The sequence below is a fragment of the Oncorhynchus tshawytscha genome, linkage group LG04 (assembly GCF_018296145.1).
Source record: "Oncorhynchus tshawytscha isolate Ot180627B linkage group LG04, Otsh_v2.0, whole genome shotgun sequence".
Classification (NCBI taxonomy): domain Eukaryota; kingdom Metazoa; phylum Chordata; class Actinopteri; order Salmoniformes; family Salmonidae; genus Oncorhynchus; species Oncorhynchus tshawytscha.
The window spans coordinates 39,740,248-39,767,829 of record NC_056432.1 but is presented as its reverse complement, the minus strand read 5'-3'; the positions used below and the strand labels follow the sequence as shown (position 1 = coordinate 39,767,829).

The 27,582-nt window shown below is 43.6% G+C and overlaps 1 protein-coding gene across 6 annotated transcripts in view; it reads left to right on the top strand.

Moving 5' to 3' along the window:
* Positions 1-590: 590 nt before the first annotated feature.
* Positions 591-27,582, top strand: part of LOC112248772 (aminopeptidase O) — a 66,459-nt gene continuing 39,467 nt past the window's right edge. For 3 of the 6 annotated variants that reach the window (XR_006083232.1, XM_042320723.1, XM_042320724.1), the window contains exons 1-7: positions 12,159-12,176; positions 13,186-13,288; positions 13,451-13,558; positions 14,259-14,302; positions 15,213-15,273; positions 21,742-21,804; positions 24,013-24,096. Coding sequence is in view for 5 of the 6 variants with exons in the window: in XM_042320723.1 (XP_042176657.1) it covers positions 12,175-12,176; positions 13,186-13,288; positions 13,451-13,558; positions 14,259-14,302; positions 15,213-15,273; positions 21,742-21,804; positions 24,013-24,096 (465 nt within the window). In the remaining variant the exon portion in view is untranslated. Of the gene's footprint in view, positions 777-7,073; positions 7,181-11,633; positions 11,882-12,158; positions 12,177-13,185; positions 13,289-13,450; positions 13,559-14,258; positions 14,303-15,212; positions 15,274-21,741; positions 21,805-24,012; positions 24,097-27,582 lie in introns of those variants that run through there. The other 3 variants (XM_042320725.1, XM_042320726.1, XM_024418074.2) reach the window with 3 other exon arrangements.

Sequence of the window (27,582 nt, the reverse complement as noted above, 5' to 3'; positions counted from 1 at the left end):
GTAAAAAAAAAAAATGAAAAACTGAATAATTGAGTAAGCTTTTTGCGACATATTTTTGAGTGCGAACCAATTAACCTGTTTGGGTTACCCAGACTGGATGATGACTGGAGTTTCTCTGTCAAACATGTTTTTGCAATGCCATTATGGGTTATAAAGCAGGGGTGGAGACAGACAAGGAGAGGCTGTAGTCGAGGAGATGTCTCCCACATACAAACACATATGCAAGAAAACATACACAGACACACACACACACACACACACAGTCGTCATGGCGTCGTTAGGGCTATGTCCTCCTCTGTAATCATAGGTTGGGTTCGTTCCTACCAAATGTTGATCTCTCTCCAGGGTAGCGGAGGTGTGTGTGTGTGTGTGCCCGGACGTGCATGCTAGGTTCGGGATTTTCAAGCATTCAGTGGGCTTTTCCTTGTTCTCTCTACATACATGATGTGTTTGTGCTTATACCTATCTTTTAGTTTCCTGCATGACCATGTATATTTAGGTTTATTCATTCTTGCCTGTTCTCACCCCCGTCAATCCCCCCCCCCAGCCCCCACATCATTTTCCTGTCACAAAGTGTTCTGTGTGGAGACGGAGAGGGAGACGGAGAGGGAGTTGGAGGAGAGCGGGGCCTGTCTCTGTGTGGGTCTCGTCTGTGCCATGAGCTGTCCCACTCGTGGTTTGGCCTGGCCATCGGGGCCCGGGACTGGACAGAGGAGTGGATCAGTGAGGGCTTTGCCACCTACCTGGAGGACATCATCTGGGCCCGGGCACAGCAGGTACTAGACTATCAGCTGTCCCTTGTCAAAACAGAGTTTACTCCCAGACACACACTGACCTAAGGTTTATGCATTTCCCCCACCTCATGATTAAGGTTATGATTGGGGTAAAGTGAGCTGATCCTAGATCTGTGTTTAGGGGTAATGTCTACCCAGGGCCAGTCAAAGGGCAATAAGCAGATGGGTTGGACAGCTATGTGTTATTATGTTTGCTGCCATGGCAACCTGCAGATCAGTGAGGGCTTTGCTAACATACTTTCAGGGCCAACCTGGGCCAGAGCACGGCAGGTGTATTGGACCATACAGACCTATGTAGAGGAGAGATGAGTCACAGCAGGATACTGGACAGCATCTTCGGACAGTGTGTGATCACTGATGTCTTGGAACAAGGCTTTGAGAGTTTGAGGTTGGCGTTTTAGTCACACAAAAGAGCACAGACCTGTGCAAAACATACCGTAAAACTCCTTACAGCCCGAAGCACAATTACATTTGAAACCTTTCGTCAAAGATGTGCGTTTATAAAGGGGAATTCTATTATATTTGGAACTGGCATAGAATAATATGCCTTTTCCAGTCATTTGAAGTATTCGGGTTATTCTGCTCACTGCCATTTGCTGGTGCAAAATGCCGCCCCGAATCTCAAAGGCATCACTTGAAAGGTGCAATGGATAAAAAGAAAAGAGAGGAAAGAAGAGAAAAGGGATGAAGTGGATTAGGGCTGACCCCATTTAGTCGGCTGGTCCATCGTTTGGTTGATAGGCTGTTGGTCGACCGAGATTTCTGTAATCGAGCAGTGGCAAAACACAACACAAAAATATTCATAGAGTACAAGACACCTGTCTGATTTGCACCTGTCTCAGTGGACTAATCCATTGTGGAGGCCGTGGGGATGGCACAGTCCATCAACTAAGTCATGTGCTGCTGAAATTGTATATGGTTAAGGACAATGGTGCAACACCTATAAAAATAACATTCTTTTATGACAAATTATCTTGCCCCCTGCGTTGGATAGCGGTCGCTGTCCGCGGTTTCTGAAACAACCGTGTGCTGATGATTTGGCGTCTTTTCCTTGTTGCTATGTGCATAATTGCAAAGTCCACCAGCGTATCGGAGGTAGCAGCGGCGTTAGGAGACGAGAAAACAGCCCTTGCCTTAATCGTCTAAGGAAGGTGAGGAGAGAAGACACCTCAACTTATTTAGGTCTATAATCAATAGCCTGACTGTTAAATGTGCCTGGCTTTATAAATCATCTATATATATCGCCAGAAATAAGGCAGATCCTGCTTCTGTTGCCTGTTTGAGTATTTGTTTAATAGCCTCACGCAACATAACACGTTGGATAATCTTTGCTATGCTGTAATAAAAGCCACTTTGATATAACTTATAATGTATTTAGTGTTGTTTACACTGTTCTAAATTGTCTCAAAAATAATATTTATCATAAGTTTTTCTTGATCTCCTTATTGTTATTATTGCTATTTGTATTATGATTGTCATTATAATAATAAGTAACGTCGTTATCATTAGTAGGCTTAGTATAGCAGCCTTGTATAACCACCATCGAGCTGTAGGCCTAAGAGCACATCCTGTTTGGTCTTAATACCATCACTTAATTAGGCCTATATTGCAATACTTATACACAGTTGACGTCGGATGTTTACATACACCTTAGCCAAATACATTTAAACTCAGTTCTTCACAACTTCTGACATTTAATCAGAGTAAAAATTCCCATCTTAGGTCAGTTAGGATCACCACTTTATTTTAAGAATGTGAAACGTCAGAATAATAGTAGAGAGAATAATTGATTTCAGCTTTTATTTCTTTCATCACATTCCCAGTGGGTCAGAAGTTTACATGCACTCAATTAGTATTTGGTAGCATTGCCTTTAAATTGTTTAACTTGGGTCAAACGTTTCGGGTAGCCGTCCACAAGCGTCCCACAATAAGTTGGGTGAATATTGGCCCATTCCTCCTGACAGAGTAACTGAGTCTGGTTTGTACGCCTCCTTGCTCGCACACGCTTTTTCAGTTCTGCCCACAAATTTTCTATAGGATTGAGGTCAGGGTTTTGTGATGGCCACTCCTTGACTTTGTTGTCCTTAAACCATTTTGCCACAACTTTGGAAGTATGCTTGGGGTCATTGTTTGGAAGACCCATTTGCGACCAAACTTTAACATCCTGACTGATGTCTTGAGATGTTGCTTCAATATATCTGCATAATTTACCCCCCTCATGATGCCATCTATTTTGTGAAGAGCAGCAGTCCCTCCTGCAGCAAAGCACCCCGACAACATGATGCTGCCACCCCCGTGCTTCACGGTTGGGATGGTGTTCTTCGACTTGCAAGCATCCCCCTTTTTCCTCCAAACAAAACAATGGTCATTATGGCAAAACAGATCTATTTTTGTTTCATCAGACAAGAAGACATTTCTCCAAAAAGTGCGATCTTTGTCACCATGTGCAGTTGCAAACTGTAGTCTGGCTTTTTTATGGCGGTTTTGGAGCAGTGGCTTCTTCCTTGCTGAGCTGCCTTTCAGGTTATGTCGATATAGGACTCGTTTTACTGTGGATATAGAAACTTTTGTACCTGTTTCCTCCAGCATCTTCACAAGGTCCTTTGCTGTTGTTCTGGGATTGATTGTCACTTTTTGCACCAAAGTACGTTCATCTCTAGGATACAGAAACTTCTTCCTGAGTGGTATGGAGGCTGCGTGATCCCATGGTGTTTATACTTGTGTACTATTGTTTGTACAGATGAGCGTGGTACCTTCAGGCATTTGGAAATTGCTCCCAAGGATGAACCAGACTTGTGGAGGTCTACAATTATTTTTCTGACATCTTGATTTCTTTTGATTTTCCCATGATGTCAAGCAAAGAGGCACTGAGTTTGAAGGTAGGCCTTGAAATACATCCACAGGTACACCTCCAATTGACACAAATGATGTCAATTAGCCAGAAGCTTCTAAAGCCATGATATAATCTTCTGGAATTTTCCAAGCTGTTTAAAGGCACAGTCAACTTAGTGTATGTAAACTTCTGAATGGGAATTTTGATACAGTGAATTATAAGTTAAATAATCTGTCTGTAAACAATTGTTAGAAAAATGACTTATCATGCACAAAGTAGATGCCCTAACCGACTTGCCAAAACTATAGTTTGTTAACAAGAAATTTGTGGAGTGGTTGAAAAACGAGAGTCTCGGCCTCCCGGGTGGCGCAGTGGTTAAGGGCGCCACCAGAGACTCTGGGTTCGCACCCAGTCTCTGTCGTAACCGGCCGCGACCGGGAGGTCCGTGGGGCGACGCACAATTGGCATAGCGTCGTCCGGGTTAGGGAGGGATTGGCCGGTAGGGATATCCTTGTCTCATCGCGCACCAGCGACTCTTGTGGCAGGCCGGGCGCAGTGCACGCTAGCCAAGGTTGCCAGGTGCAAGGTGTTTCCTATGACACATTGGTGCGGCTGGCTTCCGGGTTGGATGCGCACTGTGTTAAGAAGCAGTGCGGCTTGGTTGGGTTGTGTATCGGAGGACGCATGACTTTCAACCTTCGTCTTTCCCTGGCCCGTACGGGAGTTGTAGCGATGAGACAAGATAGTAGCTACTACCTGGATTACTAATTGGATACCACGAAATTGGGGAGAAAAAAGGAGGTAAAATTCAAAAAATAAGACGAAAGGGAAAAAAACAAGAGTCCCGCTAGCGGGGCAACGTCCGGTGAACCTGGAGGGCGCGCAATGCAAAACATTTAGTTACATATAAGTGCCTTATATTTTTTGAAAAGAAAGTTGAAAGACTAAGTTCTTGTTAATCTAACTGCACTGGCTGATTTACAGTAGCTATTACAGCAAAAACATGCCATGCGATTGTTTGAGGATGAGGCCCCACATCAAAATATTTTTCCACCGTCACAGGTTTCATAAATTCACTTAATAGCGATTAAATATTCACTTACTTTTTGAAAATGTTCCTCTGGTTTGTCATCCAAAGGATCCCAGCTATAACCTGTAGTGTCGTTTTGTTAGATAAAATTCTTCTTTATATCCCAAAAAGTTGATGGCGCCCAGTTTAGTTGGCGCCATCAATTTGAGTAATCCACTCTTTCAACATGCAGAGAAAGGAATCTGAAAATCTACCTTTAACGAGTCAAAATACATTTCTAATTACTCCTCGGATACCCTAAAATGTAATCAAAACTATAATATTTCTTACGGAAAGAAGTATGTTCAATAGGAAACCGATTTTAGCAGGTGCGTCCTGTCTTCATGGCGTGCGCAAACACTAATTTCCAAGACTGTGTCCCCGTGCTAAAACTGATATTTCTTATTCGTTTTGGAAGTTACAAGCCTGAAACCTTGAACATAGACTGCTGACACCCTGTAGAAGCCATAGGAATAGAATCCAGGGAGCTAATTTTCAGTATGCCCTTATACTTACCATTGTAAGAGGATGGTCTCTCTCAAAAAATATTCTGGTTGGTTTTTCTTTGTATTTTCTCCTACCATATCTATTGTGTTATATTCTCCTACATCATATTAACATTTCTACAAACTTCAAATTTACTTCTTTCCAATGGTACCAATTATATGCATATCCTGGCTTCAGGGCCTGAGCATCAGGCAGTTTACTTTGGGCACGTCATTCAGGCGGAAATTGAGATAAAAGGGGCCTAGCCCTAATTAATGACTCCAACCTAAGTGTATGTAAAACTTCCGACTTCAACTGTAGGCTACTGTATCGATCAATCATTAATTTGTTCATGTCATCACACAGCATAGAGTCATTCATGATTTGAAATACAATCAAGCATTTGTTGTAAAAATAAAATAACAAAGCGACCCATGAATAATTAGCGTAAACAATAAATAAAGCATTCCATTTTGACAATTGCATTTTTGAATGCATGTGACTGTTTTTAGTATTTTACTGAAATAAAGGCTTTACAACAGATTCTCTGGTACGCTTTTCATTTACTTTGTGTTGTCTACATTGTTCCAAATGGTCAGAAAAATGATATTATAATCTAACAGCACCTGTTTGGCACACATAATATGCACACAGCGCTTGCTCCTTCTGTTTCTTGATCTCCAATATTTTCCACAATTAGTCAAATGTCTTCTACACATCTGACTTCCCCTTTGCCTCCTGAGCAACCAGTAAACATTCCCCCGTTTTGAGTATATTTGTCACGTCATCTGCATCTATTTTGCTGTCACGTGTTACGGTGTTCAGAGTTCGGTATAAACACATTTATTGGGAATGTTTATCCTAAACAAATGAGGGATTTCGGTAACAAAACGTTTAGGTCAGAAATGGCGGTAATTATGTTGCAGCTTCAGCAACACAGACAGTGCGATAAACACTGTTGATGATCTGTGGTGGTCGCTGCAGCAGGGAGGAGAGAGAGAGACAACGGGTGCCAGTCTCACAGTTGCTCACTGTCAATTTATTTTTACACAGCGCAGCAAGTCTGAGCCTGGCCCGGTCATTTGTATGTCTTAATTATTTCCTCAAACAGAGAGCTTAAAGCATCAGACAATGTCCGTGCATATAGATGCATACAGATGACTCTCAGTCGACCAAGATTTTCTTTCGTCCGGGAACAGCCCTAAAGTGGATTGTTTCCAAGTACACACACTTTTTTTCCTCGCCATATACAATTACCGAACGTTGTTCTTCTCGTGATTTGTATCATCCAGAGCCATATACTATATACAGAGTAGTTTGGTAAAGTGACTAAACTCAGCTTGACATTTCAAATTGTAACAAGCGCCACGTTGAAACCAAAACTGTATCCAGTGCAAATTAGACTTACTGTCATGGAACGTTTGGTTCCAACATAAAGTAAAACTCTTCATCCCATCATAAAGACAGTGGAAAGAAGGAGAAAAGGAGGGCGAAGTTGTTTTTCAAGCCTGTATAGTGACAATCCTCCCACAGTCTTCCCCTCGGCATCTAGAATTACCCAGAAATGTTCTTCTTTTGTCTATGCTCTTTAATCATGTCACTTTTATGACATGAGTTTGGCTCAGTGCACACAGTTAAACCCTGACAACAGTTAAACCCTGACATGGGCTGCATCCCAAGTAGCACCCTATTCCCTATAAAGTGCTACTTTTGACCAGGTCCCATAGGGTAATAATGGACTATAATGAATAGGATTCCCTTTGGCTTACTACTGGTATTACTCCACATGTATCCTTGTTTATAATCACCCTCTCTGTCGTTCTCTCTTTCTCTTTGTCTCGCTCTGGACTCTCTGTCCCTCCTCCTCCCTTACATCTTTCTCTCTGTGTAGTTGTCCAGCAAAGAGACAGAGGAACAGTCTCAACTCAAGGCTCTGCTGAGGTGGAGGAGACTCTCAGACGAACTACAGAACTCCGAGGAGCAGCTGCAGATCCTCAGGTCCATTTCTCATTGGTTAACTGGCCTGTCAGTCTATCTGACTGACTATTCGTTGGTGGTTGGTCTGTTATCCGTGCCTTACCGTTTGCCTCTCAGCACAATTGTAAATGCAAATCCATTTGTTTGTAGCTGTAGAGTCTGTGGCAATGGTTATCATCCAATATACTCTTTCAACATTGACGATAACTTGTGGGTAGAGCTGTATGTGTATGTGTCGAGGTGGAGATAACATCACAGTGCATTCCTGAAATTCAGGTGGAGCAGGTGTGGTCATGCATAGGGTGTGCCGGAGGGGGGAGGGCATGATTGGTGCAAGGTTTATTGGCACCTGTCAGGACAAGATACATTATTTCTTCATTTAACCTTTATTTAACTAGGAAAGTCTGTTAAGAACAAATTCTTATTTACAATGATGGCCTACCGGGGAACAGTGGGTTAACCGCCTTGTTCTGGGGCAGAACGACTGATTCTGACCTTGTCACCCCTGGGATTTGATCCACCAACCTTTCGGTTACTGGCCCAATGCTCTAACCACTAGGCAACCTACCGCCACAAATAAATAAATGAATAAAATAAAAAAACTCAGGAATCCTGCTGACAGAATTCACACCAGCCATACATTCTGATTGCTTAGGTGTTTTGTGAAAGCACCCTAGTTCTGACCACGATAACTCGTTTGTCGAGTGCAATGTCTGGAAAGCTACTAGCAACGAATCCCAAACGCCCTGTAGAAATCTCAAAGCGTGTGAAGAAACAAAAAGAACCCACAAACACGATCTCATTTGCAACACAGTCCAAGTTGGCCAAAATAGTAATCCCCTTCGATTAACCCTTGACAACCCTAGCCTAGCGATGTCTGTTTCATAGACTTAGCGAGCCATGTCTCTACGAGTTCTTCTAGTCAAATTACCAGTGTAAATGTGTGGAATAACATTGGGCACAAAGTCAGAAGATCCTAGTCAGTCAGGCTGTTGCGGTGTTGGCTACAGGCCAGTGACAGACTCCCTAGACTTCCTCCCTGTACAAAGCTGATGTGGCTTTTTTGCCAGACATTAATTGTGGTGGAATATAATATAAATAACACATAGTTTTGTTGTCAGTGCTCCGAACATTCTAGAAGGCGTGATGAGATGGAACAACCCAAAAACAGTACTCCCTGTCCAAAGCAGTAGATGACTCATCTGAAGGCTGGTTTTGTTGCTCAAGTTCACTCGGTCACTGCTCAAACCCACATTTGAACACATACACAGTTTTGCATGCAAGCACACATTCACTTACACGTTCATTCACTTACATGTTCATTCACTTACATGGCATGCACACACACACACACACACACACACACACACACACACACACACACACACACACACACATACAAATACTGGTGTTTAAACACTGGCGGGCCCCATAGTTTATCTGTCCCGTTCAGAATAGTTATATTTAGAGACTTGAGGCTGAGAGGTGATTATTCCTACTGATTTATCGGTGTGGTTGCTAGTGTTTTTATACCTTATCCGGTTTCCACAGTGAAACCTGTGTAATCTGTAGACGTAAGGATATACCCTAAGGAGCTATAAACCTGTGTATGTGACATAAAGTGCTGTCTACTCTGGTAATAGCCTCTGATTTCCTCTGATACGCACACACCCACAAAGGCACACACACACACTAAAAACAGATTCACCCTCCCACCCATCCATCCAAGGCATTGTAATGGGTGGGAATCCTTTGTCTAACAGGTCTATGATGAATCTGTGTCCACACTTTCTCTCTCCACGCACATCTGTTGCTGTTTCTAACACACACACACACACACGTACAGTACGCTTTCTCTCTCTCTCGCTCTCACCCTCTCTTTAATGTAATTAAATTAAATTCAGTATACTTAGTTGACATGGAAAGTAAACACTTACATTGTCACAGTCAACATGTAGCGACAATGGTCAAAGACAGAAATATACTAGACTGTTTGTAATTACGCAATAATAGTGATAGTGATATTGTTATATGTCTCTCGCTCTGTGGTTTTATATCGCTCACACACACACACACACACACACACACACACACACACACACACACACACACACACACACACACACACACACACACACACACACACACACACACACACACACAGACTGCTCTGGGTAGATATGCTCTGGTCTAAAAGGGGTTCAGTCTTATCACCTGTGGACAGAAAGACAGAGAGAAAGGGGATCACGAGCTGCTTTACATCACATCAGTATTCACAGAGAAAGAAGTATTCACACATCAGAAGACATGAGAGATAGAAGAGAGCTCTGGCTAGAACGTTGGTGAACAAACTGGTTTTGCCTCGGGACCCAAATTGAACCAGGTTCTCAGTATTCGCATCACAATGTTTTGGGGGTCAAAATGCAATCTGGAAAACGGTTTTTAATGCTATATTGATAGTAAATGTACCAATTATATGACCAGGGAACAACAGTCGCACCTTTTTCATGGTAAATAATTCAATTTCGCCCATTTTCTTGATGAAGAATGTTAAGCTCACTAAAATCAACCAAATCCGCTAAATAGCGCTGCTAATAACTCTTTATTGAAAATACTGTGATAGGTCAGAGGTTAAATGATTACAAAATATTTTCTACACACTTTCTACCTGGTTTTAGTCGTTTAAGTTCAGACTGGAGTATTTTTCATTAAAAAATCAATAAAAGGGCCTCCCGAGTGGCGCACCGGTCTAAGGCACTGCATCTCAGTGCTAGAGGCGTCACTACAGACCCAGGCGGTGTCACAGCGGTCTAAGGTACTGCATCTCAGTGCTAGAGGCGTCACTACAGACCCAGGCGGTGTCACAGCGGTCTAAGGCACTGCATCTCAGTGCTAGAGGCGTCACTACAGACCCAGGCGGTGTCACAGCGGTCTAAGGCACTGCATCTCAGTGCTAGAGGCGTCACTACAGACCCAGGCGGTGTCACAGCGGTCTAAGGCACTGCATCTCAGTGCTAGAGGCGTCACTACAGACCCAGGCGGTGTCACACTGCGGTCTAAGGCACTGCATCTCAGTGCTAGAGGCGTCACTACAGACACAGGCTGTGTCACAGACGGCTGTGTCTAAAAGGCACTGCATCTCAGTGCTAGAGGCGTCACTACAGACCCAGGCGGTGTCACAGCGGTCTAAGGCACTGCATCTCAGTGCTAGAGGCGTCACTACAGACACAGGCTGTGTCACAGCGGTCTAAGGCACTGCATCTCAGTGCTAAAGGCGTCACTACAGACCCAGGCGGTGTCACAGCGGTCTAAGGCACTGCATCTCAGTGCTAGAGGCGACACTACAGACCCAGGCGGTGTCACAGCGGTCTAAGGCACTGCATCTCAGTGCTAGAGGCTTCACTACAGACCCAGGCTGTGTCACAGCGGTCTAAGGCACTGCATCTCAGTGCTAGAGGCGTCACTACAGACCCAGGCTGTGTCACAGCGGTCTAAGGCACTGCATCTCAGTGCTAGAGGCGTCACTACAGACCCAGGCTGTGTCACAGCGGTCTAAGGCACTGCATCTCAGTGCTAGAGTCGTCACTACAGACCCAGGCTGTGTCACAAGCAGCCGTGATCGGAAGTCCCATAGGCCGGCGCAAAATTGGCCCAGCATCGTCCAGGTTAGGGGAGGGTTTCACTGGGGGGGCTTTACTTGGCTTGTTAAGAACCACGGTTTGGCGGGTCATGTTTCGGAGGACGCGTGACCCGACCTTCGCCCCCCGAGCCCTTGCAGCGATGAGACAAGATCGACATTGGGGAGAAAAAGTGGGTGAGATTCTTCCAGGTAGTGCAATCACATATAACGACGTCATTTTGTTCGATGTGATTAATATAATTTCTGTAACATTGATGTTATTCAATTAGCGGTTAACTGTGTCCTGAGCAGATCCTAGTCATGTACTGGATCTGAAATCGATTTCTTCAGCTTCTGCCATCTCCACAGGGAAACGTCAAGAGAGGACAGAACTCAGGAGGTTCAAGTGACACACACACACGCACACATACACACACACACATACATACAGAGTGTACTAAGAAGAGGTTTCCGGTGAATTCCAGGAAGCTGATGATTTTCCTCTGTGGTCCACTCTGAGCGGACCAAACACTACTGTCATTTCCTCTCCTCCAATCTCATCCCCTCCCATCACGCTCACCCTAATGCAGTTTATACTCCATTAGCTGCTGGTGGAAGAAGGGTAAATCGGGTAGCTGACCAGGCCTGTGTAACCGGAAACAATCACAAACAATCGGCCAGATGGCTGAGAGGAGAAAAACAACCTCAGTAGATCAATTACACAGATACCCAGTGTTGTCATGACGAGCGCTGTGTGTGTGGGTGTGTGTTTCACCTCTTTGCAATGTGCAGAGATCTTCAGTGTGTTGTCATGAGGAATGTGTGTGAGTGTGTGAGTGAGTGAGTGTGCGCCTTTCACCCTGTCTGTAGCCGCGCCTCGTGCTCCCTCAGTTGGAGGGAGCTGAGAGAATGGGCCAGTGATGAGGAGTGTATTGATCAGCTAGCCAGGCCGCCTGCCCTGCCTGTGTATCGACGGGAGCAGACTGATCCTTCAAGGGTTCCGTATTGGCAGCCCGAGTTAATCTTCTCTAAACCATCAATACATTTCAACTGGAACTATCATCACATCCTGAGTCAGACAGAGCACAGGAATCACTTTGTTGGTTGTATTGCTTTTGTGAATTCCCACATGAAAAAATACTATAGTTTATTATAGTGTTAATACTGTAGTATTACTATAGTTAAACTGTAGTGTTTTTGCGGACTTTAGTATGCTGTAGTATTTACAGTTTACTATTGTATAAATAATGTAGTGTTTATGTGGACAGTGTTATACTATAGTATTTACTGTTGTGTTTTTGCAGACAATACTGTAGTATTTACTATAGTGTTTTTGTTTTATTATCTTTGACCTGGAAGTGCTGGCTTTCTCCTTGAGGAAACCTACATCTATAACATGTAAGAGGTATAGAACTGGGATCTGACTGGATAGTTCAGAGATTCTGCTCCTTCTATAACCTGTAGGGAATCAAATTTAATGGTCTATACTTGGCATGTATGTTTCTAACTTAGGGGTGGCACATATTTGTATATGGGGGAGGGAAAGGGGCAGGATATGCAAATGAAATACTTTAGCATTACTATAGTTTTAAAAAACAGTGCTTTTGTGTACATTGATGAGCACTGAAGTGTTTTTGCAGACTGTAGTATAGGATTTATTATAGTATTCTACAGTAAGGACTACACATGATCAAGGGATACTACAGTGTGTAGTATTGTATTCTACAGTATACTACAGTCTGCTATAGAATTCTATAGTAAGTACTGTAGTATTCTATAGAAAACTGAAGTATTTTTTTCATGTGAGGTGTGTGTGTTTCATTGTTTTGTGTGTGTGTGTCTTCTGTGTGCGTGCATGTGAGCGTGTGTGTGTTCTCATGAAGGCAGAGCTCAGTGAGTCATGGGCAGTAAAGTCAAAGCGTAGCGTGGTGAGGTCGTATAAACACTATAGAATGCCATTATAAATCTGGATGTGATTTGTGGCCTGCCTTTAGGACAATGGCAGCCTGTTTAATGTACAGGACCAATGAGAGAGGTTACACGGGTGGATTATTCCTTTTAACTTCCTCATCTATTGGAAAAGGAGCCCACTTTACATTTCAAAAAGGTCATACCATAGTCATTTCTGTTGAAAGAAATAGGAGCAGGGCAAGTAGTGTACCACTGACTGTCCTGTCTGGCTGTGTGTCCTGACTGACTCTCCTGTCTGACTCTCCTGTCTGACTCTCCTGTCTGACTCTCCTGTCTGTCTGACTCTCCTGTCTGACTGTCCTGACTGACTGTCTGTCCTGTCTGACTGTCGGTCCTGTCTGACTGACTCTCCTGTCTGACTGTCTGTCCTGTATGACTGACTGTCATGTCTGGCTGTCTGTCCTGTCTGACTGTCTGTCTGACTGTCTGTGTGCAGGCCCAACATGGAGAGTACAGGCCAGGTCAGTGAGTCTGGGTCGTCCCTGGTCAAACATGCCCTCAACCCTGAGAAAACCTTCATGCAAGTCCACTACCTCAAGGTACAGAGAAAGAACACAACATGCAGTAGGACCAGTGTGACAGTAGCTTATCAAATACTGGAGTTGTCAGTCTCCCATCTCTTTAGGTTTTGTATTTGTTTGGTATTTGATGTTCCCTCCTGCTCTGATGGATACGGTTTGTGTGTGTTTTTTCTCTTCCAGGGCTACTTCCTCCTCAGGTTCCTGGCCAGTAAGGTAGGACTTGAATACTTCCTCCACTTCTTCAGACTCTTTATAAAGAAATACCATGGACAACTGATTCTCTCTCAGGTAGGTGCTACTGTGTTATTACAAAGTCCATTTCACATGGAAAACTGATCTACCACTAAGAGAAAGGCTGTTAACCTAAATCTTGGAGTCAACTCTCTCACACAAGTAGTCAATGGTTACTCGTTAATGCAGACATGCATTCTGCTGCTCCGAAACCATTAAGGTGTTGGTTGAGGTGGTATTGAAAGGGATAAAGCAGTCAGCGTTTGAAACTCTCTCTCTCTATGTAAATGTTGATCCGAGTGCCTTACCTGTCAAGAGTTGTTGGTCCTGCCAGGACCTTATGGCTGTGAGCACTCACACCTTGTCATGTACGTGTTCTTTTGTGTGTGTGTTTGTGCACGTGTGTGTGCACGTGTGTGTGCACGTGTGTGTATGTGTGGTCGTGTTCGTGTGTGTGTGTATGTAAGCCACCACACCTGGCCCTTGGTGCCTGCAGTAGAGGCCCCGGGGCCCCATTCATTAATGAATGTTTCATAAACACGTTCAGACACAAAGCAGTGACCTAGGTTCACAGGCACAGAGTTATTCTAAGAGAACTAATCATTATACACACACACACACACACACACAGACATACATACATACATACATACATACTGTACATACATACTGTACATACATACATACATACATACATACATACTGTTAAATACATGCACTGAACTACATGCAATTAATCATTGATGTTTTGGTTCAGGATTTCTTGCAAATGCTGCTGGAGACCTTTCCTGACATGGAGCGGTAAGTGGATATTAGTCATTCATAAACTGACAATTTAAACCCAGATCCACTAATGTTTACTGTGAAAAGACGACCGCTTTCTCACTCTCTGCTATCTCTTTCCTCTCTACTCATCTCACTCCCTCGCTTTCTCTCCTCCTTCATTTATCGTCTCTCTCCTCTCTAGTCAGTCTTTCTCGCGTTGCCTCTCCCTCACTACAAATGATCTGTCCCTCCCTTTATCTCACTCTCTTTCTGTCTTCCCCACTCCCTCCCCCCCTCCTCCCTTCTCCCTCCTCCCTCCTCTAGCCTCCTCCCTTCTCCCTCCCTCCTCTCAGAGCGGTGTCTTCTCCCTGCCTGTGCTGTAGCCTGTGTCCAGAGCAGATTGATTAAATTAAAGTGAGAGTTGGAGGGAGAGTTAGGGTCGGTCAATATTTGTGTCTGCTGCGTCTGACTGTAAACACCACGGACTGAAAGAGACTGGAGACAGGCTTAGGAAACTTGTGTGTGCACATGCATGCATACGTGTGTGTGTGTGTGTGTGTGTGTGTGTGTGTGTGTGTGTGTGTGTGTGTGTGTGTGTGTGTGTGTGTGTGTGTGTGTGTGTGTGTGTGTGAATGTGGGCAGTTGGGTTTGTGCCTGAATTTCCCCTTTCTACTACAGATGTGGGATCTTAATTTGAGCCAGTTTTCCACAGCAGGAAACTAATCCTGCAGCAATAGGACATTTGAATTATTATGTGGATTGTAATTAATGGGCGTTTTTTTGTAGGGGTCAAATTAAGATCTGACATCTGTATTTGAAGGTGTTGCCCGAAACATTTTCGACATTACGGTAACTATTTTCCCAGGATGATGTTCTATCATCGTGTCTTAGGTAATCACAGTGGTTACATTAACAATAATAATGATGTTCTGCCATTGTGTTCCAGACAAGGCCTAACCCTTGAAGCTATTTATGCAGACTGGCTGGATCGACCAGGAGTTCCTAAGGTAAGCTGCGTGGTTGGAACGTACTGTATGCAGTTATACTGGCCAGAAAGGGCCTACTATATTGATGTGGAGGTTGGACTGTGGAGCTGTTCCCCGTTTGTATTATTACAAGACAGAGAGTTGGCAGACAGAAACACCAGTCAGACACCAGTTCAAGCTTAACAACTATGTATTTTTCATTACAATAAAAACATTGTGGTCGTGTGCAATACCAATACAACATTACTGAAAATGTGATGCACAAGGTTTGAAATTGAGAGCACACATACACACACACACACACACACACACACACACACACACGTGCTAGCACGCACGCACACACACACACACACACACACACACCCCCCGCTCTATCTCTCTCTCAATTCAATGGCTTGAGTGGCATGGTAAACATATGTTAACATTGCCAAAGCAAGTGGAATAGATAATAAACAAAAGTTAAATAAACAACAAAAATGAACAGTAAACATTACACTCACAGAAGTTCAAATATTATATATATTATATATTATACGTCGTATTATGTCTATATAAAGTGTTGTAACGATGTGCAAATAGTTAAAGTACAACAGGGAAAATAAATACGGGTTGTATTTACAATGGTTTTGTTCTTCACTGGTTGCTCTTTTCTTGTGGTTACAGGTCACAAATATTGCTGCAGTAATGGCACAATGGTATTTCACCCAGTAGATATGAGAGTTTATCAAAATTGGGTTTGTTTTTGAATTCTTTGTGGATTTGTGTAATCTGAGGGAAATATGTGTCTCTAATATGGTCATACATTTGGCGGGAGGTTAGGAAGTGCAGCTCTGTTTCCACCTCATTTTGTGGGCAGTGTGCACATAACCTGTCTACTCTTGAGAGCCAGGTTTCTCAATAGCAAGGCTATGCTCACTGAGTGTACATAGTAAAAGCTTTCCTTCATTTTGGGTCAGTCACAGTGGTCAGGTATTCTGCAGCTGTGTACTCTCTGTTTAGGGCCAAATAGCATTCTAGTTTGCTCTGTTTTATTGTTAATTCTTTCCAATGTGTAAAGTAATTAACTTTTTTTTCCTCATGATTTGGTTGGGTCTAATTGTGTTGCTGTCCTGGGGCTCTCTGTCTCTCTCTTTCTCTCCCTCTTTTTATCTCTCCCTCTTTCTCGCTCTCCCTCTCACTCTCTTCCTACTTCTGGTGTTCATTTAAAGTATGTTGCTCTATCAGCAGAGTCACACGACTCATTTCTCTTGCACTAACACTGGTGGATATGAATGGTGCTATGTTTCTCTCTTCGTTAGGAGGTCCTAGTGCACAGACACCATTTAAATCTTGAAACATCTCAGCTGTCTGCTAGTCACAGCCCTCCTACTCCCACGACTACCTCACAATCAATCAGCGACTACTCCTCCTGTAATCCCTATGGTCACTGATCTTAATTACCTTTGTGGTGTTCCGCTGTCTAGCAACCTTCACCTCCTGGAATATTCACTGGGATGATGTCGTCATCCGCTACCTCGGAATGAGTGACGGTTTGATGTGTCAGTAACAGCGGCGGCACTTGGATCCAGTCAGACCCTTTTAGATACCGCCCTTTTATCCTTCCTTGTCTTGATCCATTATCCGAAGGTTAATATTGCGTTGAACTTGAACATGGCTGGAAATAGAAAATGTCAGGAAGCTGTTTAGAGGCCTAATAATAAACAATGACATCCACACACATCCCAGAAAGGCCAAATGGAATGGGAACTGAACAGCGTTCTATTTCAGACCGCTGTTAAGTATGAGTAAGCAGGCGGTTTGTGGATGATGAATCTAGGGTGGGTCATGACACTTCAAATCAAATTTCAATAAGGGCCCTCCAGTCACCAGAGCATTGGAAGGACTTGTCTTATCCGATGCGTTTTGTTTATATTTCCCCTGTTTAGGGTTGCAAAAATTGCAGCAAACTTTCCCAAAATTCACGTTTCCCAGAAATCCCAGTTGGAATATTCCTGGAATCAGGAGGAAATAAACAGGAAGTCCTTAAATCCTCTGAAAAGGATTTCTGGACGTTTTGCAACCCTGTGTGTGACGGGAAAGGGAACTGGCCTCATCCAATGTTTAGTATTGTGTTTTCCGTAAGCGCCAGCTGACAGTCAAATACCTGACTACTAACTCAAATCAAATGCCACCAAATGTGATTTTGTTTGGAAAAACAACTGCGGGTGGCAAGTCATAGCACCTCCATAGATGGCTACTTTTTCATTACACTGGCTATTTTCAGGAACACACCCATTCTACCTGGTTTATGCACAGCAGCCATTTTGTACAATAAGGCTGACCACACAGCGCTTAAATGTCTAGTATGTATGTGTGTGTTTGGGCTTGTAGCGTCCATCTCTACAACCTCAAAGAGTGTGTTTCTTTGAGCACTTGGAGTCCTTTTACAAGTGGGACCTATAATGCAATGAAGGGGTTGAGGGCCAACTCATTTCCCTGCGTAACTCTGTTCCTTTCCCAGTGTGTGTGTGTGTGTGTGTGTGTGTGTGTGTGTGTGTGTGTGTTTGCGTGCGTGCGTGCGTGTGTGTGTGTGTGTTTGCGTGTGTGTATGTGTGCATGTGTGTGTGCAAAAGCCTTGCTATGCAATGCTATGTCTGATATCCTTCAACACAATGGCACTTTACTGCCTCAACGTTCACTACATTCTACACTATTCTATTCAATTCAAATGGGCTTTATTGGCGTTGGAAACATATATACATTGCCAAAGCAAGTAAAACAACTAAACAACAACGACAAAAAATAACTACATTTAATTCAACAAAACAAACATTAGAGAAAGAGAAACAATGTTTAAAATATTAGATTATTATCGGTTCAAAATGTATTATAAACTGGGTGGTTCGAGCCCTGAATGCTGATTGGCTGACAGACATGGTAAATTAGACAAAATGTTTTATTTATGCTGGTAACCAGTTTATAATAGCAATAAGGCACCTCGGGGGTTTGTGATATATGGCCAATATACCACAGCTGTCTGTCACTCTATCTGACTCTCTCTGTTTCTCTCTCCTCCCCCCCAGTGTTCTTCACTGGTTGCCCTTTTCTTGTGGCAACATGTTACAAATCTGGCTGCTTTGATGGCACATTGTGGTATTTCACTCAATAGATATGGGAGTTTATAAAAATTGGATTCGTTTTTTTATTCTTTGTGGGTCTGTGTAATCTGAGCAAAATATCTGTCTCTCATATGGTCATACATTTGGTCGGAGGTTAGGAAGTGCATCTCAGTTTCCACTTAATTTTGTGAGCAGTGTGAACAAAGCCTGTCTTATCTTGAGAGCCAGGTCTGCCTACGGCATAGTCAAAGCTTTCCTTCATTTTGGGTCAGTCACAGCGGTCTGGTCTCAGGACCAGCTTGCTTAGGGGACTCTTCTCCAGGTTCATCTCTTTGTAGGTGATGGCTTTGTTATGCAAGGTTTGGGAATCGCTTCCTTTTAGGTGGTTGTAGAATTTAACAGTTTTTTTTCTGGATTTTGATAATTAGCGTGTATCGGCCTAAATCTGCTCTGCATGCACTATTTGTTATTTTATGTTGTACACAGAGGATATTTTTTGCCGAATCTTGTACGCAGTCTCAATTTGGTGTTTGTCCCATTTTGTGAATTCTTGGTTGGTGAGCAGGCCCCAGACCTCACAACCCTAAAGGGCAATGGGTTCTACAACTGATTCAAGTATTTTAGCCAGATCCTAATTGGTATGTCAAATTTTATGTTCCTTTTGATGGCGTAGAAGGCCCTTCTTGCCCTGTCTCTCAGATAGTTCACAGCTTTGTGGAAGTTACCTGTGGCGCTGATGTTTAGGCCGAGGTATGTATATATTTTTTTGTGTGCTCTAGGGGCAATGGTGTCTAGATGGAATTTGTATTTATGGTCCTGGCAACTGGACCTTTTTTGGAACACCATTTTTTTGTCTTACTGAGATTTACTGTCAGGGCCCAGGTCTGACAGAATCTGTGCAGAAGATGTAGGTGCTGCTGTAGGCCCTCCTTGGTTGGGGACAGAAGCACCAGATCATCAGCAAACAGTAGATATTTGGCTTCAGATTCTAGTAGGGTGAGACCGGGTGCTGCAGACTGTTCTAGTGCCTTTGCCAATTCGTTGATATATATGTTGAAGAGGGTGGGACTCAAACGGCATCCCTGTATCACCCCATGGCCACGTGGAAATAAAAGTTTTTTTTCTTCCAATTTTAACTGCACACAATTATACCTGTTTGTGTACATAGATTTTATAATGTTGTATGTTTTTCCCCCAACACCGCTTTCTATCAATTTGATTTCCATGCCAAATAGAGTCAAAAGCTTTTTTGAAATCAACAAAGCATGAGAAGACTTTGCCTTTGTTTTGGTTTCTTTGTTTGTACATTAGGGTGTGCAGGGTAAATACGTGGGCTGTTGTATGGTAATTTGGTAAAAAGCCAATTTGACAATTGCTCAGTACCTTGTTTTCACTGAGGAAATGTACGAGTCTGCTAATAATAGCCTAGTGGTAGCCTAGTGGTTAGAGCGTTGGACTAGTAACCAAAAGGTTGCAAAATTGAATCCCCAAGCTGACAAGGTAAAAATCAGTCGTTCTGCCCCTAAACAAGGCAGTTAACCCATTGTTCCTAGGCCGTCATTGAAAATAACAATTTGTTCTTAACTGACTTGCCTAGTTAAATAAAGGTTAAAAAAAAAAAATGATAATGCAGAGGATTTTCCCTTGGTTGATGTTGACTCATATCCCACGGTAGTTATTGGGGTCAAATGTGGGGTGAACAGTTCTTGTTACAAATATTAGGGAAGATGCCAGAGTTGAGGAGGATGTTAAAGATTTTAAGTATAGCCAATTGGAATTTGTGGTCTGTATTCTTTATAATTTATTTTAGGAAACCATCAACACCACAGGCCTTTTTGGGTTGGAGGGTTTTGTATTTTGTCCTGTGGTTTATTCTGTGTAATTGGAGAATGCAGTCAGTTCTGGTAGTCTTTAATAGTTGACTCTATGATTTGTATTTGATCATACATATGTTTTTGCTGTTTGCTTCTTGTCATAGAGCCAACATGATTTGAGAAGTGGTTTATCCAAACATCTTTGTTTTTTGACAGATAACTATTCGTGTTGTTGTTTGTTTAGTGTGTTCCAATTTTCCCAGAAGAGGTTAGTTTCTATGGATTCTTCAATGACATTGAGCTGATTTCTGACGTGCTGTTCCTTCTTTTTCCTTAGTGTATTTCTGTATTGTTTTAGTGATTCACCATAGTGAAGGCGTAGGCTCAGGTTTTCTGGGTCTCTATGTTTTTGGTTGGAGAGGTTTCTCAATTTCTTTCTTATGTTTTTGATTTCTTCATCAAACCATTTGTCATTGTTGTTAATTTTCTTAGGTTGTCAGCTTGACTTTTTTTGATTTGATAGGATTCTCTCTCAATCTCTCTGTACACACTGTAGTATTTGATTACACACTTCTGTCTCAGATCTGTTAGTCACACAGCTAGCCTCTCTCTTTTCTCACTCTACCCCCCCTCTCTCTACTCTCATCTTTCTCCTCCCTCTCTCCACCTTATTATCCTTCTCACCATCTCTCTGTGATTCAAAGTTGAATAGTGGCTTGGGTGAAAGCTTTAATAAGGTTAAGTGCTGTGTGTGTGTGTGTGTGTGTGTGTGTGCGTGCATGCGTGCTTTACGTGTACACTGTGTGTGTGTGTGTGTGTGTGTGCGTGCATGCGTGCTTTACGTGTACACTGTGTGTGTGTGTGTGTGTGTGTGTGCGTGCATGCGTGCTTTACGTGTACACTGTGTGTGTGTGTGGGCGTACAAGAGATTGTGACTTAGTCCTGTGGGATGCTCTAAACACTGCTTTTGTTAATGAGGGATTTTCCCTCTCCTCCACCTTCTGTTCTTCTTCTTCCCCCTCTTCCACTCACCCCCCTCCAATCTCCTACTCCTTCCACTCACCCCTCCAATCTTCTACTCCTTCCTCTCACCCCCTCCAATCTCCTACTCCTTCCACTCACCCCCTCCAATCTTCTACTCCTTCCACTCACCCCCTCCAATCTCCGACTCCTTCCACTCACCCCCTCCAATCTTCTACTCCTTCCTCTCACCCCCTCCAATCTTCTACTCCTTCCACTCACCCCCTCCAATCTTCTACTCCTTCCTCTCACCCCCTCCAATATCCTACTCCTTTCTATCATCCTCCAAAGTCAAACCATGAGTTTCCGTCAGAAAGAAACAAGTGATCTTGCTCCCTCCCCTTCTTTCTTTCTCTCTCTCCTCCCTCCCCTTCTCTCTCCTCCCTCTCCTTCCCCCTCTCTTGCCTACCTCCCCTTCCCTCTCTCTCTCTCTCTCTCTCCCTCTCCCTCTCTCTCTTGCCCTCTGCTCAACATTCCTTTTTTCTCCTGTTCAATCTCTCTCTCTCTCTGTCTTCCTCTCACTGGTTCACTCACTCCTCTCCTCTTTCGTTCAGTGGCTGTGTGAAGGGAGTGTCGTATGGACACAGACTCGGCTGGTGGAAGACGTCAAAGCAGAGGTAAGGACACATCTCCCCCTCTCTCTTTCCCCCCTTTCTTTCTCTTCTTTCCCTCTATCTATTGCTCTCTTTCCCCCCTTTCCCTCTCTCTCTTTCCCTCTATCTATTGCTCTCTTTCCCCCTTTCTCTCTCTCTTTCCCTCTATCTATTGCTCTCTTTCGTCCCCTCTTTCCTTCACCTGCTCACAGAGATTTGGAGTTGTTTCCTCAGCTGTTTTGATGCACATTTTCACTCTCTCGCTCTCTCTTCGTGGCAGCCTTTCTCACTCTCCTTTTCTCTCTCCCACTTTCCCCCTCTCTATCTCCGTCTCTCTATCTCTGTCTCTCTATCTCCGTCTCTCTATCTCCGTCTCTCTATCTCTGTCTCTCTATCTCCGTCTCTCTATCTCCGTCTCTCTATCTCCGTCTCTCTCCATACATACATCTGTTGCGAAAGTGGGGAAGCACTGTCTTTTTATTTGCCTGTACCTTACAGGCAGAGCATTCCTTACTGACGGAAAGACGAAATAATAGAACTGACTAAAAAATGTGTCTGTGCGTGCGTGTGTGTGTGTGTCTGTGTGCGCCTGCAATATGCGCTATTGATAGATAAAGTTGTATTTAGGGTGCTTGTCTACGGCATTTTGGTAGTATAGCCATGACCACACTCTGTAGGGACTGTTATTGTCGTGGCAAGGACGTCTCGCTGTCTGTCTCTACCTTCACCGCTTGACTCGCTGTTGGGGCTTGTGTGCGAGCAGCCGTGTGTGTGTGTGTCTATACAGGGCTCCAGTCCAGACTAACATATTCCCCCTAACTTTTTCAGTCGATGGCACCAGCCCATGATTTGGTGGCACACAGATATTGTTTTTCACGGCGTCACACAATCAAATTCATTTCAATCATCGTCTTATAAAGTCATTATTAAGTATACAATGTTTGATTAATAAGTGTAATAGGCTACTGAGGTGTTATTCAATAAATTATTCCAAATATTTTGATTTGCAACCTAATCCAGTGATTGTCATGAATTTTTGGTTTACAATGAACTTTTGTTATATTTTACTGTCAAAATAGGGCTCCAGAATTGTCAATTTTTTTTGTTCAATAGAGATGAACTTGTTTTCATTTTTATGGGCACTAATATTATCTATAGGCCTAATTCAATTGGTGCTAATTCACCACATAAGACAGTGGAAACTCAAAACACATTAGCTAGATCGCTTACTTTAAATATAACACCTACTGCTAGTCGACATGTATTAATCTAACAGTAAATGTAAGAATTGCAATGAGGCCTAGTGCACCCGCGATGCGCAATTTCGCGCACTCTGTGTTTCAAAGCCATACCAGATATCTTGATTGTAAAACAGTGTGCTTTGAGATCAATGATGATCATTGAGAAATAAAGATGATACCTACAGAAAGCTGAGAACCTCCTCTCTTTAATATGGATAACTAGTTGCTTCCAAAATGGTTTTGTTTTTCGCAATTGCATCTTGAAATGTTATACAATCACAAGGGGTTTACACAAGGGGGGCGAGAGTGTGAGAGACTTGCTCATTACAGCAGCCAGCCCCAATGGAACAGGCGGGCACAGTGGCAGGGCAGACTGTTTTATTACAGGAATCATGAGGATAATGCACTTTACTGTTAAACAAAATCCTGTTTTTTTTCTGCGCCCAAAATATGACTTTTTAATTCATGGTGACCAGGTAGAATGTGTTGACCAGGTAGAATGTGTTGACCAGGTAGAATGTGTTGACCAGGTAGAATGTGACCAGGTAGAATGACCAGGTAGAATGTGGTGACCAGGTAGAATGTGGTGACCAGGTAGAATGTGCAGCTCTCACAGCCAAGTTAAAGGGTCCCAAAATGTGGCTAAATGGTCGCAGTTTGGAGCCCTGCAATGAGTGTGTGTGTGTGTGTGTGTGCGAGACAGTGTAAGCAATGGAATGTGTGCCTCTAAAGTCTGTTTATACTGTAGTTACTTACTCGTATTAGATGTGTGCTGTTTTTACCCTGACCTCTCTCTCTCTCTCTCTGTTTTTCTCCTTCCATCCCTCTCTGTCCTTCCTTCCCTCCCTCCCTCTCTCTCACTTTCCCTCTCTCTCCCTCTCTCTTTTTCCTCTATCTCGTTCTCTCCCTCCCCCTTGCCATCTCTCTTCATTTCTCTCTCTCCTTCTTTCCTCTCTCATCCCTTCATCTCTCCCTCCCTCTCCCTGGGCAGGTAGCAAAATGGATTGGTCTCAGTCCGAGCGTTGGAAAAGGCAGAAAGCGGAAGAAAGCTGGACTGAACGTGAACTTCAAAGAGGTACGAGCCCTCTTTGGCCCGAGTGACGCTTTAAATAGACCTCTATCTCATGCGCTCATGGCCTCAGTGTGTCTTTCACTGACTCAGAGCTTCCAAGTGCTCTCTCCCCCCCCCCCCTCTCTCTCTCTCTCTAGGCCTCCCTATGCTTTTCCTTCTCTCTCTAGTATGTTTAGAGCCGTGTTAAGGTGTAGAGTTATGCAGCACTTCACTTCTCTGTGTCATTTCCATTGTGTCCCGGTGTATAGCATTAACACGTCATGTTCCAGACTGTGCCTCTCTCCGAGTGTGTTTGCAATTCGCACACACACACACACACACACACACACACACACACACACACACACACACACACACACACACACACACACACACACACACACACACACCTGTATCACTAATGAGCAAGCACCAACCTACAGTATAAACCACAGAGGTCTAGGAACCTTTAGCCTGTATAATACTGCCTGGGATAATGAACCTCCTGGCTTAGCTGCTACTGAGCATTTTAACTGGAGGCTTTAGCATGTACTTATCACTGGATACAATCATTTTGACAGGGAGTTTTTCGCGAACCATTCATGCATTAACCGTATCTGACCTGCGATGAATGTAAGTGAAAAGTTAGTATGGCACCTGTTTCGTTCTTCAGTGTGGAATACAGGTCGTTTTGTCTATTAGAATACAGGTTGTTTTGTCTATTAGAATACAGGTCGTTTTGTCTATTAGAATACAGGTCGTTTTGTCTATTAGAATACAGGTCGTTTTGTCTATTAGAATACATGTCGATTTGTCTATTAGAATACAGGTAGTTTTGTCTATTAGAATACAGGTCGTTTTGTCTATTAGAATACATGTCGATTTGTCTATTAGAATACAGGTAGTTTTGTCTATTAGAATACATGTCGTTTTGTCTATTAGAATACATGTCGTTTTGTCTATTAGAATACATATCGTTTTGACTATTAGAATACATGTCGTTTTGTCTATTAGAATACATGTCGTTTTGTCTATTAGAATACAGGTTGTTTTGTCTATTAGAATACATGTCGTTTTGAATATTAGTATCTGGGAACTTCTCATGTTAGATATTTCACGTTAACTGAACTTGAGTCAAAGTCCTAAACCTAGCAAGAGTCTTGTTTCTGTGAAACAGCCTTCCTCCAGTAACAGCCTGGGTAACAGCTTCCCCACCACCTCATCTTGCAGGTTGGCATATTTATGGCCTCTGAGGGGGCACACACACACACACACACACACACACACACACACACACACACACACACACACACACACACACACACAAAGGGGCAGCGAAAGGGCCTCTTCCTGTGGGAGGGAGAGTACGGAAATCAGACCCATGAAAGAATAGCCAATTACTGTTCGCTTGGCCACGCACAATAGCCTGGGAGAGAGGGAGGGAGGGGGAGGTGGGGGGCGTTCAGTGTTTGAAGTTACGCCATAAAAGCCATCCTGAAAGGAAACACGAGGTGACCCAATCCACCTCGGCCCACCCCACCTCTCACCACCTCCCTCCCTATGCCTCTCCCCTGCTGCCCATCATCCCATCATCCCTCTCTCTCTCTCTTTGTTTCTGTGTACAGAGGGAGGGCCTGGATGGGCCAGGTGTATTTTATATTACTCCTTCAAACGTGCCTGCCGCATTCTCCCCCCCTCCTCCCCCTCTCTTCCCCCATCTGCCTGTCACAGGTCTATAAATCACCAAGCAGACCGGCTATGAAAACCGGCGAGGAGAGAGGGAGAGGAGGGGAAAGGTAGAAGAGAAAGCAGGAAGTGAAGAGCACAGGGGAAGAGAAGGGATGAAAGATGGGGGAGAGGGTGGACAAGAGCGAAGAGAGAGGTGAAGGGATAACGAAGAGAGGAGAGCAGAAGACCGAGAGGATAGAAGGGATGAGAGAGGGTTGCAAAATTCCAGTAACTTTCCCCAAATTCTCAGATTTTCTAGAATTCTTAGTTGGCAGATTCCCAAAATCAGGAGGGATAAGCAGGAAATCAGGAATCCTCCAACCAGGATTTCTGGAAAATCTGGGATGTTACTAGAATCTTGCAACCGAGAGAGAAGTACCTGGAGAGAGTAGAGTAAGAGTAGAAAATAAGGAGAAAATATTTGACTATAAGAGAGAAGAGAAGAGATGACGACAAATATGAAAAAGGATGAGACAAGAGAATCGACAGAACAAGATGTGAAGAGAAGAATGGAGTGAGGAAGAGAAGAGTGCTGTTGACTGGATCCTAGTCCAGACTGGCCAAAGGCATCAGGCATGAGACAGAGCCAGTGTAGCATTTAGCACTAATGACATCATAGATGATTAGAGGTCTAGACACACACACACACACACACACACACACACACACACACACACACACACACACACACACACACACACACACACACACACACACACAGTCACAGTGTATAGAGAGTCAGACACCCCCCCACAGAGAGAAGCCTGAAATCAGGGTCACTTTAATAGAGCCAGACTTTATTACCTCCTTCCCTTCATCGCTTTTATGTACCGTGTATGTGTGTGTGTGTGTGTGTGTGTGTGTGTGTGTATGTTTGTGTGTATACGTGTGTGTGCATGCATGCATGTGTGTGTGTGTACGTGTATATGTGGTTGTGTGTTTGTGTGTCTTTGTATGTGTGGGTGTGCACATGATTGTATGTATGTGTCTGTGGCTGTGCGCATACGTATACAGTATGTGTGTATGTATGTGGGTGTATCAAGGGTCTACTAAAGGATATTAGTCATGCTCTTGTGGTAATGGGCCTCATTTTTCTCTCATTTTCATCTGTGGTCGGTGTAATGAGAGGGTCTCTCTGCCCCTGCTAATCAGCTCAGGAAACCCTGTAGGGGAAGGCAGTCTGGCACCGGCGGGCAACAGCTTCTTTGGCCGATATCCCAGTCGCTAACCAGGTTTCCATCCAATCTTTTAATGTGAGTATAGATGGAGAGATTATAATCACCAAGTCCTTGATTAGTGAAATCAGGTGTGTGAGAGTTGGGCTAGAACAAAACCCTTCATACCAAGAATTGGGCTGTTCTGTTTTGCTTGTCTGTGGTAAATCTTCTTGCTGTACACTGCTTGGGAATGTTCCAGAGACCGAGGGAAAATGGGGGAAATTAGTCTCTGATCAACACAATATCAACTCATTCACACCTAGGTGATGACCTGTCCTATATAACACAATCCACCGTTTACAGATTGCCATAGCAACAGGCACTATGCATATCGGCCCCCTCCCTCTGCTGCCCCCTGAAGTCAAGTCAACAGTGACTGTACCACTTCTTACATTTATATTTTAGTCATTTAGCAGACGCTCTTATCCAGATCGACTTATAGGAGCTTAAATATGTTTATTGCTTAAATATAGCATGGTGACCTCTATGTAAACGGTGACATCACCATAGTTGAGTTGAGTAAGACTAGACAGTGTTCCTTTGCAGTGGTCGTGACGTGTTTATA